We start from the raw sequence: 13,968 nt of genomic DNA on the forward strand, positions 1-13,968 counted from the left end.
CTGCATCCATGGGTAGAACTGATGTCGCTAGACTAGTAGGATCATCCTCTATGGGGAGTTTTATCTTTTTAGCAGCATCTGGCATGAAGGAATAAAACTCGTTAAACACCGATCGGTACAGCTTCGGTCTCACTGGGTTACCCCATTCTATTTTGAGGATGTCGTAGAAAATAGCTGGAAGAGGCACACCCGTTTGTTTAGTTCCCATCTTTGGAAGTGCTCTCTCCAAACCTTGGGGGTACGATCACTCTGTATCTTCTTTATATGAAGAGGTCTGTGAAATCTCTAGGGTTCTCAGTACCTTTGCAAGCAACTTTGCAAACAAGAATACACCTCTGGTGGGAAAAGCCTGGTTGCATTTGACCCGCATCTTCCTCTTCTTCCTCTGACAATTCCCCTTCCTCACTCTCTGAGGTTTGATGGGATGTTTCTGAACCCCATTTAGACCCCCTTTGCCCACTTATCCACCCTTCTCTTTTTGGGTTTGCTCTGGGCAGTGGCTTTTGCGAGCCTTTTCTCTTTAGGGGCACCTAGCTGCTGTTTCTCTTTCCTTTGTGTGGCCATTTCCCCCTAAGATCTCTCATAGCATTGTCTAGCCCTTTTTTAATCTCTGTCTGTAGCCATGCCAGAATATTTGCCTCTGGTCCTGATAGATCAGGGTCCAAGCTCCCTTGGCTTTCCCCCTGGGTAGAGCATGTGGGCCATGGCAAACTTGGGGGTTCCATGCCACTAAGCGTTGGCTCAGTTTCTTTTGCCTCTGTAGCCTTAGACGCCATTCCTGCCAAATCTTCCCGCTTGAAAGCAAAAACAAATGGGGACAGGTATTACTAAGAGCGAGGCGTTCATGTAGCAAGAAAAAACCCTATAGACCAGGGTATATAGTGGCCTGCTGCTAAGAGACTGATCTGCCCCGGGGCCAGCTGCCAGGTGCCAAGCACCAGAGGGGCCTCTTCCACCTCCCTCTTGTCTAGCAGCCGATTTAAAAGTCTGCCTTGTCTCTGGATGGCTTTACGAGCCCCCCCCCCTCCGCTTTACTGAGATAAAAAATGCCTCTCCACGGGAGCACTATTTTTACTCATGTTTTTGGCGCGTTCTCAAAGGCCTCTGCCGCTTTGGAGCCTACAGGTCTGTCCTCCAATTTTGTGGCTGCCACGGCGATCCTACCCAGTTCTTGCTGGCCTTTGCAAAAGCCGGTTCCTAGCGATCTAGGATTGTTGGCTCTGCAGCTCGTCTTTTCCCCGCGGCTTCTGTTGCCGCCGAATGATCGAGTGAGCGGGGAGGGGGGAGGAACACGTCCTTCCTTTTCCAGAGCAAGCCCGCGCCTTCCTGCACCTTCCTGGTGACTCTAAAGGATCACTGCTCCACGGAGCTAAGAACTTCGTGTCCCCTGCTGAGCAGGGCCGGACAAAACTGGAGACCCTGGTAACCCCTCCCTCAGGATCACAAATTCGTCCGACCCTGTGCAAGTGATGGAGGAGGAGTTACCGAGTGTCTTGACTGCCTCACTCCAGCACCACTGAGAAAGGAAGCTTCACGGTAAGTGAATATAAATCTTCCATTCTCGGTTAATCACAAAACCCCTCTTTTTTCTATTGTTCATGTTTCTTAATCCATTAATCCAGATGTCATCAAATCCTTGTTATCCATTTCATGCAAAAAGTCTATTAATGGTTTCCATTCAGTCAAGACGTTAACTAATGTCCTTTCTCTAATCAATGCAGTAAGTTTTGCCATTGACACAAACTCCAAAATTTTTGTCCACCATTCCTCCACTGTAGGCAACGTTGGAGTTTTCCACTTTTGTGCATAAAGTACTCTTGCCGCCGTAATAAAGTATAAAAACAAAGTTCTAAAGCTTTTTTCCAACTGGCTGTCCATTATTCCCAACAGAAGTCTCTGGTTTCAACTGAATTTTAATCTTCAAAATCTTCTGAATCAATTATTGTATCTGCAACCAAAAACTCTTTGCTTTCTTACATGCCCACCACATGAAAAAAATGTCCCTTCTTGTTTAGCACATTTCCAACATACATTTGACGCCCCCTTATACTTTCTAGCCAATTTTTCAGGAGTCATATACCAATGATACATCATTTTGTAAAAATTTTCTTTAATACTAGAGCTTAATGTAAATTTCAGCACACTTGTCCACATATTTTCCCATTGCTCCGTTAATATATCATGTCCACACTTTTTCGCCCATTTAGTCATACATTCTTTTACTTGCTCTTCTTCTGTCTCAAACCTCAACAAAAGTTTATACATTTTGGAAATAACATGTTCATCATTTGTACAAAGGACAATTTCAATTCAGTTTTAGATTTCTCAAAGTCATGACTCTTGTCTAATTTGAATCTCTCCAAAATTTGCATATATGGAAACAACTGACAAGCGTGCCCTTCTGCTGCTAAGTCATCTCTTGATTTAATTTTAACTTGTTCCTGAGAGAATTCCAATAAATCCTGGTAAGTTAACCATTTAGGTGGACTAACCATTTCGCTTCTCAAATAAGCTGCTTGTGATGACAGCCAGAGAGGTATTTTCGAACAAAACCTACGTTTGTATTTATTCCATACTCTCAGAATGGCACGCCTTACATAATGATTATTAAACTCCGCATTGGCTTTAACTTTGTCATACCATAGATACCCATGCCACCCAAATTTTACATCATGCCATTTAAGGTCCAATAGTCTTCTATTTTTTAACAGTATCCATTCCTTCATCCAAACCAAACAGCTGCAAAATATAATCTCAAATCTGGTAGACCCATACCTCCTCTTTCTTTTGCATCCTGTAGAACATTAAATTTAACCCTTGGTTTTTTGCCTTGCCATATAAATCTTGATATATCCTTATGCCATTGCTTAAATGGTGCCTCTGTTATTAATACCAATTTTGATGGACAATGGTCTGACTCAGTATAAGTTAGCAGCTTCATGTACAAGTCCCAGATATAAATTTCTTCTTCCTGAGGAACTTCAGGTGGAGATATGGCATGATGTGAGGCATGATATCTTGCCAATAAACATTAACCAAGCAATGCTTTCACCATTTCAGTCTGCAGAGAAGTTTCATGTAACCCCAAAACATGCTGCTGCATAACTAGTTCAGTAAAAGATATTACTTTACTTGTTCTACTTTATAAAGTTTCTAGAAGTGTTTAGCTTCTTCAGAATGTTGTAAAATCCACTTGAGAAAAAACTATTGTATTTAGGGAATGCCTGAAACATTAAACTATATTTAGTTAACTCAGACTTCACTGGTGCTCATTTTCAGAATCAAATAGATCATGCTTGTTCTGTATGTGCTTCTCCATTCCCAGCAAAACTTGTGATGGAATTTGTCTTTTCTTTGGCAACTTCTAAAAGAAATGTATGTATTCCAGTGAAGAAAAATAATAAATATTTGGCCTTGATATTGAGTGCAAAACTCTGACCAGACACAGGTAATATGGTGCAGGGAATTTTAGTGCTAGATCTGTCACCCTGCTTTTCCAGAAAAAATCCTTATTTTGTCTGAGCAAGTAAGTGATTATTATTAGAGATGGGCATGAACCGCATTACGAACCTCAAAAACCCACGAAAATGACGATCACGGGATTGTGACCCGGCGGTTTGTGATTGTCCACGGCCAACGAACCAGCGGTCGGGAGAGGCTTGGTTTATTGCATTCGGGCGTGGTTAGGGAAGCCAGACACTCAGGCACCAGCAATCTATTCCCCTGGCAACGGAGCCAGGGGAAAACCTGAGCTCTGTCTGCTCTCCTTCTGTCGCCCTGGAAACCCGAATGGAAGCCCAGCTTGCTTGCTTCCAACCACGGAGCTGCAAAGCAGTTACAAGTTGGGAGAAGACACCCAGGGGAGGGAGGGGGAAGGGGTGTTCAGTAGCCATGGGCACTCCGGTCTCATCCCTGCAAACCCTGATAGGCAGCTCTGACGGCCAAACACAGACCTCCTGTGTTGCTGAATGGGACCCATGCTTATAAATAGCCATGGTCTCCCAGGCTGGGTTTCACTTTCTGTGAGCAGTGGAGTGGGACAGAGCTCTTGCTTGCCACTTGCTAGCCTTTGGGGGGAGAGATTGAGAGTACAATTGAGCTTGGTTTTGGGGGATAGAGATCTATCTCCTCTGGTTCCAGGGCTGCTGCCTGGCTCGGGCCAAGCTCAGTGGGCACCTCGGCTGAGGGCTCACATTGATTATTGATCAGAGCCTAATCGGGTCAGGTCTGTGGGAGCGTTGGCCTAGGGCTCTAGTCCCTCCCTCTCTCTGGTGCCAGGGCTGCTGCCAGGCCCTGGGGCCAAGCTCGATGGGTACCTCGGCTGAGGGCTCACATTATTAATCAGTGCCTGATCTGTTCAGGTCTGTGGGAGTGTTGGGCTAGGGCTCTAGTCCCTCCCTCCCTCTTGTGCTAGGGCTGCTGCCAGGCCCTGGGGCCAAGCTTGGTGGGTACCTCGGCTGAGGGCTCACATTATTAATCAGTGCCTGATCTGTTCAGGTCTGTGGGAGCGGTGGGCTAGGGCTCTAGTCCCTCCCTACCTCTGGTGCCAGGGCTGCTGCCTGGCCCTGGGGCCTAGCTAGGTGGGCACCTGGGCTGAGGGTTCACCAAATGATTCGTATTATCACAATCCTAATCATTTTAATCATGATTCTTATTATTACTATTATTATTCTTAGTCACTGTACCTGTTCTGCCCAGGCATCTTGGTGTGCTGGGCTATGGCTGTATCCCCAGCCTCTGGTTTCAGTGCTGCTGTCAGGCCCTGGGGCCAAGCTCAGTGGGCACCTCAACTGAGTGCTCACACAGTGTTATTAGTGCCTGTTCTGTTCAGATCTGTGGGAGTGGTGGGCTAGGGCTCTAGTCCCTCCTTCCCTCTGGTGCCAGGGCTGCTACCAGGACCTGTTGCCAAGCTTGGTGGGCACCTCTGCTGAGGGCTCACATTGATTATTATTAATCAGTTCCTGATCGGGTCAGGTCTGTGGGCATCGTGGGCTAGGGCTCTAGTCCCTCCCTCCCTCTGGTGCCAGGGCTGCTGCCAAGCCCTGGGGCCAAACTCAGTGGGCACCGCGGCGGAGGGCACACAGAGTCATCTTCTTGCCTGTCCTCCTTAATTTTAGTTTGGTGGCACAATGAGTCTTCCTCTTGTGTTGGCTGCCAAGGGTGGTTGTGGGGTGAAGTGCGATGGCAATCCTCCTGGTTCAGTTGTGGAAAGCAGTTTTGGGTGTGGCTCGGGGGCCGCAGGGAGTCCTCCCACTCCCCCCAATTCACCAATGTGGGCTGTGGAGGAGGCCCAAGAGGTCTTTGCGCAGGGGGGAGAGAATCTCTCAACATTTTGAGGAGGGGTGGGCAATCCCTGGAGGAATGGTATGTGTGTTACGAAAGATCCCTCCCATCCCCATCCCAAACTCTCGGTGGTGTCCCCTCCCGCAGTCCACCCCTCACCCCGTTGTCCATGTCCAGCCCCGCAGCGCAGCCTATAACCGTTCATCCTCCTTCCCCTGGGACAGTTAGCGGTCGATGTTACAACACCTCTGTATGGAGGCACTTTCGGGCCGTTCCTGATGACCCCCGTGTGGTGCAGTGCCATGCCTGTGATGTCCTGGTGCGCAGGGGCAAAACCCCAAAGCACCTGTCTTTCACGGCCCTGACTCGGCACCTGACTCGGCACCACCCGAGCCTGTCTCCCTCCTCACCCAGTGAAACATCCATTGGGGGGAGAAAGGGGGCGACCAGCTGTTCTGAGCGGGGGTCAGTGGAAGGATCACTTTGCCCTGAGGGTGATGCTTGTGAGAGCAGAGCGCTCTGGCAGGCCGCGCCGGTGGAGGTTGTCCCCTCAGGGTCTGGGACAGCGCCGCTTACAACCTCGAGGCTGATGGCTCAGGAGGCGGCTGCCACCGCACTGTTCCTCAGTGGGACCCTCGGGTGAGGACCCGCGGTGGCTGGAGGATCAGGCCCCCGGTCTGAATGACACGTCCTCTCTCTCCTACACCAGGAATACCAGTGCGCTCCTCTTTGGCCTGGCGGTTGCGGGGGGATCTTCCCACTTACCCCCCACATGACAGGTCCTCTCCCTCCCATCCTTTCCAGCAAGGCAGGAAGGTGGGTGATGCTGCTGATGGCAGCCTCCTTTGGGCACTTGCGCAGCAGCTCAGGAACTGTTTCACATATAGTACAGCCACACGGTGCCCCCATCCATCCCAAACACAGAGCTCTATGAGCAGGGGGGAATAGGTCGCTCGACTGATGTCCTTCCCGTAAAGGCAGGAAGGTGGCCGATGTCAGCTGCTGCTGCTGCTGTCCCGTTTCCATCTCCCCCTCTCAGGAACCACTCTGACCCAAACAAACAATGCCTCCTGTCCTGCCCATCCCCTACTTTCCGCAAAGGCAGGACGGTGGATCAGGTCAGCCCCTGCTTCATGAGGGACTGTCCTGTTACTGCTCCCTCCTTGGTTACACAGCTCGGTTGTGCTCGCACAGCTGATTGTATTGTGTACGGATACAGTCGGTTGACAATGTGGCAGAACCCCTGTCAACGGGACTGACAGGACCTCTTTCAGCTGGGTGGGAATGGGTCCCGCAACTCCCGTCCTTTCCGTCAAGGCAGGACGGTGTGTACTGTTGGCTGCCTCCGCCACACTGTTCCTCGGTGGGACCCTTGGGTGAGGACCCATGGATGCTGGGGGATATTCTCCCCCCCTCCTCATGATGACATGTCCTCTCCCTCCCATCTTTTCCGTCAAGGCAGGAAGGTGTGTACTGTTGGCTGTCTCCGCCACACTGTTCCTCGGTGGGACCCTTGGGTAAGGACCCGCGGATGCTGAGAGATATTCTCCCTCCCCCTCCTCATGATGACATGTCCTCTCCCTCCCATCTTTTCCAGCAAGGCAGGAAGGTGTGTACTGTTGGCTGCCTCCGCCACACTGTTTCTCGGTGGGACCCTCGAGTGAGGACCCACGGATGCTGGGGGATATTCCCCGTCCCCCTCCTCATGATGACAGGTCCTCTCCCACCCACTCCGGGAATACCAGTGCACTCTTCTTTGGCCTGGCGGGCGGCCACATGGGGGTGCCGCCGGCGAGCACCCAGACCCCCGCCCCCTTGAGGGGTGGCGGCTTGTCGCCATCTCCCCGTGCCCGCCCGGCCTGGCGGCCGCCCCCAGTACCCACCTTCCTACATGGCTGGGAATACCAGCGCACTCCTTTTCGGCCTGGCTGGTGGGCACATGGGGGATGTCGCCGGCGAGCAGCCAGACCCCCCGCCCCCTGAGGGGAGGCGGCTCATTGCCGTCTCCCCATGCCCGCCAGGCCTGGTGGCCGCCCCCAAAACACACCTTCCTACATAGCTGGGAATACCAGCGCGCTCCTTTTTGGCCTGGCGGGCACATGTGTGGTACCGCTGGTGAGTGGCCAGACCCTCCCGCCCCCTGAGGGGAGGCGGCTCGTCGCGGTCTCCCTTTGCCCACCAGGCCCGGCGACCGCCGCCAGCACCCACCGTTCCTTTATCGCTGGGAATACCAGCACGCTCCAGTTTAGCCTGGCAGGCGGACACATGAGGGGTGCCGCTGGTGAGCGGCCAGACCCCCCCCCGGTCCCTAAAGGGGAGGCGGCTCTCCGCCGCCTCCCCGTGCCCACCATTCCCTGCAGCCGCCGCCAACACCCACCGTTCCTGCCTGCGCAGGGAATACAAGCCCGCTCCAGTTTGGCCTGCCTGGCGGGCACATGGGGGGTGCCACCAGCAAGCGGCCAGACCCCCGCCTCCTCCCTGTCCCCGCCAGGCCTGGTGGCCGCCGGCATTACCCACTGTTCCTGTATTGCTGGGAATACCGACGCTCTCCACTTTGGCCTCCACGAACCACGAACCGGTTTGGCAACAGGAGATGGTCTTTGCGGTTCGCGAATTCGGGATCGTCGTCTGCAACGAACCATGATCCGCTGGTTCATTATTTTTTTTTTGGTTCGTGCCTATGTCTAATTATTATCCATCCCAAAGAGAAGAATATTTGCATTTTTATGGGAAAATATTAATCTGATTTCAGTTACCTTTAATAGGCATGTAAGTTTTCTCCACATGAATCCACCATCTCCCCCCCCCCCCGTTGGCCTTTATTTAGTACATCTCATGTAAGTCTTCCATTTTAGAGTGAAATCCAGTACAGATACATGTGATAGCATCTAACACTGCTAGTATATTTCAACTGTGGCACAAGGTTTCAGAGTGCCTTTGGGGAGATTCTGTGTATCTTACTTGCTTGTGGCTCTGTTGGACCTTCCCATCTTGTTCTCTGTCGCTGCTTTTAATATGCAGTTTTACCAAATAAGAATGTATCTTTGATGTACTGGCTGCAATGGAACCGATGTTGTGTTTATGAATTATAACTAACTCTTTATTGATAACTTATATATCTGTTTTCAAGTCTATTTTGTATATGTGGCAGGTGCAGATTATCTCCTAAATCCCAAACTACTGTTCCTAATGTCTAAATGAAGCCAATGAGTACAAGTTGAAATGAAAAAGATAATGTAACTGGTCTCTTTGAATAATTCTCAGATTTTTGTTGCCATATCAAAGGGACAATCTGGGGCTTTTTAAATATGTTCTGCTCACCAACTACTCCTTATGCACATTGATCCTAAAATGCCTGCAGAAAGAGAGAAATCTGTTTATCCTTATGAAAGGTGACTTTACTTCAGCTGCTGAATGGATAACTCAAAGGTAGACTGGGCTTTGGACATAGCTGTCTGTTTTTTCTACTGGTTTGATAATTTCATCTTTTGGAATTTTTAAATCTTAAAGTCTTTTTTAAACATAATTTATAGATGGGGAGGGCAGTTTCAAGTCTGTAGAAAAAGAACAAACATTTTTAAGGATAAAAAAGGGTAGAATCACTGCATGAAAAGATGTGGACACTGGTTATATGCTATGCTGTTTTATTAGATACCTTATAACACAATTCTAAGCCGAGTTCCACCCTTCTAAGACCATTGATGTCAATGGATTCATAAAGGAGTAATTTTGTTGGCACTATTTATGATGATACTATTAGTTGTATATGTTTTCTTGTTAGGTTTTGTAAGTATGATGTTCAAAAATAGTGGTTCATGAAATTAGGAGACAAAAAGTGGCAAGTGAGGAAAGGTTAAAAATATAGGAATAATGTTACATATAAAGATCAGAAGATGACAGAGACACTTAGATTGTAGAAGGAAAAGAGATGTAGTAAAGATTAAGCATTATTCCAGACTTTTAATACCACTTGGAAACAAGAGATTCTCAAGTTGTTAAATACATACGATTTTCCACGCAGAAGAGAAGAAATTCCTCTTGAGAATCCTGCTGCAAGGGTTTGACTTTTACTTCATTTATAATTAAGAGCATCTTCTGTTACACAGTTATTCTATTTAATGCTGATTTAATTCTAGATCTAAAATCCATCTAGAGCGTCAGAAAATCAGGGTAGCTTGAGCTCTTTTACTCTTTGTTGTTTGATATTTTGCAAGAGGAATAAACTTGTGGTACAGTGAGATCATATTGGGCTTTTCTGACTTGACTTAAAACATAATAGGATTTAATTTGCAGAGGAAACAAACAAATCATGTCTGTTCATATCCTCTGATGTGTGTAAGAGAATCTTCTTAAAAGCCAGTTCTGTTCCCCAGAGTGGTATATTAGTATATTACTTTGAGTAGTATTGAGATACATGGACAAATATTCATTTATTTTCTCCCTGTAAATCATCTTATCTAATTGGCATTGTTATTTTCATCCATATTTTCATCAATCTATCATTTAAAAAATATTTTGACTTCCGGTTAGATTAAATATTCTCATCATTATATAACAAAATGTATATCCCACTTCATAATGGCCACCAAGGCAATTAAGGAATTAAAACAAATGTAATAAAATTGCATTTTAAAATTATTAAAACCAACCAAAGCAGCAACACCAAATGCTGACATAAAGGATGGGGGAACAGCAGCAGCTGACCTTAGTGGCTTTTGGAGGAGGGAGCTGTTGACTTGCATCTGATTCATGGCAACCCATCCATATAGCATTCCAGGCAAGAGATGAGCAGAGGTGATTTGCCATTGCCTTCTTCCACATAGCAACACCAGTCTTTCTTGGTGGTCTCCCATTCAAGTACTAACCCTGGCCAACCTTGTTTAGCTTTCAAGCTCTGATGAGCTCAGGCTAAACTGGCATAAACGATTAGACAAATACAGATAATAGGTTCTCAACTACTATTAAACTGTGATAGCCAAATCAAAACTCTGTGTGAAGAGACATCTGAATACCATGTGCTGGGGACATACATGCAGTCTCTTTCATGCCTTACTTGCAGACCTCCCAATGGGATCTGGCTAACTCCTTCTAGAAACTGAAAAATGTTGTAGATGGACTTTGGTTTGCTTCAGCATGGAAATTCTTAATTTCCTCCTTCAAACTGTTACCAAACTGTCAGTGTAATCTGGAATATTTTGTCTTTTCTTTATCGCATCTGCAGGTGATAAATATGGATGGTACCATGAGAAAAACTCTCATAGAAGATAAGCTTCCCCATATATTTGGGTTTACTTTACTTGGAGACTACATCTATTGGACAGACTGGCAGAGGCGAAGCATTGAAAGAGTTCATAAAATCCGAGCAAGTAGGGACATTATCATTGATCAGTTGCCAGACTTGATGGGCCTCAAAGCAGCAAGTGTCACCAAAGCAGTTGGTAAGCAAAAGGATGTGAAACTGATTTGAACTGTTTTTCAAAATTGTTTTTGTTGCAAAATGCTAGCATCTGCCATCATTACTATAAACAATCTTGAATGTTTAACAGGCTGTTAAATGGAAAAATCACAGCTATGTTAGTCATATAGGAAAACATCCAAAGAAGTACTTACTATCCAGATTCTTTTTTCCTAAATTGTAACTTACAATGGAGTGCCTGTGAAGAATTCAAAGGTGGGGAGTAAGGTAAAGTATGGTAGTGGGGTTTGTTTTGCTCTCTTTCTACCGCATAAATGAAGGGACCTGGAGTTGCTACCATTATGTTTCAAGACCTCTCAGGATATGGTACCAACCAGGTCTCCAAGCTGCGCGCTTGGGGTTGGTGTGAACCTGTGCTTATTCTAAGTCACTTCAGACTCTGTGATGGCTATTAGCAAGATTCAAGTCCAATTAGCACCTTAAAGACCAACATGATTTCAAGGGTATAAACTTTCAAGGGTCAAGCTCCCATCAAGGGACTAGACTCCTTTCATTTATTATTATGCTCGTCTGACCAAAGGTCTTGAGCAAAATAGTATAATTATAAAGTAAAATACAGAACAATAAACATTAAAACAAAACATGGCTAATTAAAATCCATCTCTGCAATAGCTTAAAGAAACCACAAATGCTAAAAACAGCAACAGAACGCATTATTTCTAGATTGGTGTCTGCCAGCAAAAAGGAAATCATGCAGGATTCAAGAGGCAACTGATAGACGCTCAGAATAGGTGTAATCATGCTACTTAACTTGAATCTTGCTGTATTACTACAGACCAACACCTTTACTGCAGATCCATCTGAAACTATGATGGATATAGGATTGAAGAAGAAAGGTGAGCAAGCATACTCCAACCATCATAAGGGCTTTTACTTGGCTTAAGGAAAGCAAGTGGCAAGTAACTTCCTTGCCTTCAGCCATTCAGAAATATAAGTTGGACAAAGGCTTGTACCTCTGTGCCACTCTCTGTAGCTATTGAATTTCATTGGCAATAGAAGGCTGATGAAAACCTGCAGTTTGGGTGATTTGGACTACAGAAGTTTGAGGGATTTAGGAGGAAGTAAGGGGAGAGTCATTTTAATCTCCTGTGATTTGGAAAACAAATATTGGAAGGTGTACCATTAGCATTTTCCCCATCCTCACTCTCTGTCCATTCCAATGGGATGTTACAAATAGATAGGATAAGATGCCAGTTCTTGCATATCAATCAGTGGCCAAAACATTTGCATAGGTTTTGATTGCAAATATTTTAACTTAATGGATAGTAGTCATCCAGTTTTCAGAAGAGTGTTAAAGAGTGCTGACTTACACCTGTTTTTTCTTTTTCATGCTACCTAGGTTATGTTCTGAGGTAAAACATGAGTATTTTGTTGTGCGTTCTTGCAATTGAGAAAGAAGTGTGATTTTTTTAAAGCATTAAATTAACCATAAAACATATCCCCTTGTGATACTTTCTCTTTCTAACCTTAGTGGCAAAATGTTGAAAATCTCATTTTGTGCTTTTGACCTACTTTTATATCTAGAAAGGCTTTCAGTTTAATTATGATGTCTAAGAGGAGCAATTATTCACACCCTTCTTGTCTACAAGTAGAAAGTTCCACATTGTATATTTATGAAATTTTGTCTCCTGTTTCTCTTTAACTGAGTTCATATCTCTCCCACTTTTTGCTCCTACATAGGAGATACTATTTCCCCCTGTAATTGGTGTGTCATTAACAATATTTCCTTTTTATTACCTTCAGTTTTTCCTCTGCAAAGCTTTCAGTCTCTTCTTATCCTGCTTGCTATATTAGCATTTCAGGATATTGTGTATTGCTCACTACCATTATCACCCCCTTATCCACGATGACCCAGTGATGTACCCTTGAAACATTAAAAGCTTATTTAGATATCAGGCACCCCCTATCTTGACACTTCAACATAAATTCATGTTACACCACTCAGGAGTGCACTGTTCCTATGCATTTTTTCCCGTAAGGACTTTTGCTTTAGCGGCTGCTCCCCCCCAGCACTCAAACATGAAAGAAATAAATATCCAGGGGGGAAACCCCTCATTAGCTTCTTTTAATCAGAATAATCCTGAAAGACAAATAGACTCTGATAGGGTCTGTTTTGAGCGCTTTGGCACAATTAAGGTATTTTCCAACCTCCCAATATCTTTAACCTTGCTGCTCATGATTCAATCCTAGCCAAATCATTTGTCTTCAAAGGATTGCTTTACTTTATAGGAACAAATCCATGTGCTGAGAACAATGGAGATTGCAGCCACCTGTGTTTCTTCACACCTCAGGAGTGTCGTTGTGCCTGTCCCATTGGATTGGAACTACTTAGTGATATGAAGACTTGCATCATTCCAGAAGCCTTTCTTGTCTTCACCAGCAGAGCAGCCATTCATAGGATTTCTCTTGAAACAAACAATAACGATGTAGCTATTCCTCTTACTGGTGTCAAAGAAGCTTCAGCCCTTGATTTTGATGTGTCTGACAACAGAATATATTGGACAGATATTAGTTTAAAGGTATTCATAACATTTTAATCCAGGCAGGTTGTTTTTGTTAACTAGCTAAACAGCAAGTTTCAGTGCACTACATTCAGCAAAAAAAAAATGTTGATGAATAAAACTGTTCTGTACATTTTACAAAATAAAGTACCCTCTTGAGTGATTGCAGTGAATTATTTTCATGTGCACACTGAAATCAATAGGAATAGATAGTTTATAAAGGTTTATATGGCTTGCGACCAGAATAGCTGAAGGATCTTCCATATATTTCTGCCTGGGAATTAAGATCACAAGGAGAGACCCTCCTGACAGTTACTTCGACTAAAGAAGCTTGGCTGGTGGGAACATGAGAGAGGGCCTTTTCAGTGGCAGCCCCACGATTATGGAAAAACCTTATGGAGGTGTACATGGCCCCTTCACTGTCGATATTCAGAATGCATTTGAGTGTTTAGTTATTTGCCCTCTTCCCGCTCCTCTGTATTGCCCCCTGATCTACATAGTTATTGGGTCCCATAGCCCTAGGGGTCTACTTTCCCAGAGCAGGAAGGGTCTACTGGTGGTAGAAGAATACAGCAAAGGTTTGCATCCATCAGTGCCTTCAATTGTTCCATTGCTGGATCAAACCCATAGTGTATAAACTTTTAACATTAGGAAAAATGTTTTTCTATGGGATTTTCCCCTTATGAATAAATGCTTTTTCCTTGTATA

At 45.6% G+C, this 13,968-nt stretch overlaps 1 protein-coding gene across 1 annotated transcript in view; it reads left to right on the top strand.

The window, feature by feature from the left end:
• LRP5 (LDL receptor related protein 5) overlaps positions 1–13,968 on the top strand; it is a 226,208-nt gene that overhangs the window by 162,826 nt on the left and 49,414 nt on the right. The window contains exons 8-9 of the mRNA XM_054970416.1: positions 10,505–10,721; positions 12,989–13,278. Of these exons, the coding sequence (XP_054826391.1) occupies positions 10,505–10,721; positions 12,989–13,278 (507 nt within the window). The remainder of the gene's footprint in view (positions 1–10,504; positions 10,722–12,988; positions 13,279–13,968) is intronic.

Source organism: Eublepharis macularius, chromosome 2, assembly GCF_028583425.1.
Source record: "Eublepharis macularius isolate TG4126 chromosome 2, MPM_Emac_v1.0, whole genome shotgun sequence".
NCBI lineage: Eukaryota > Metazoa > Chordata > Lepidosauria > Squamata > Eublepharidae > Eublepharis > Eublepharis macularius.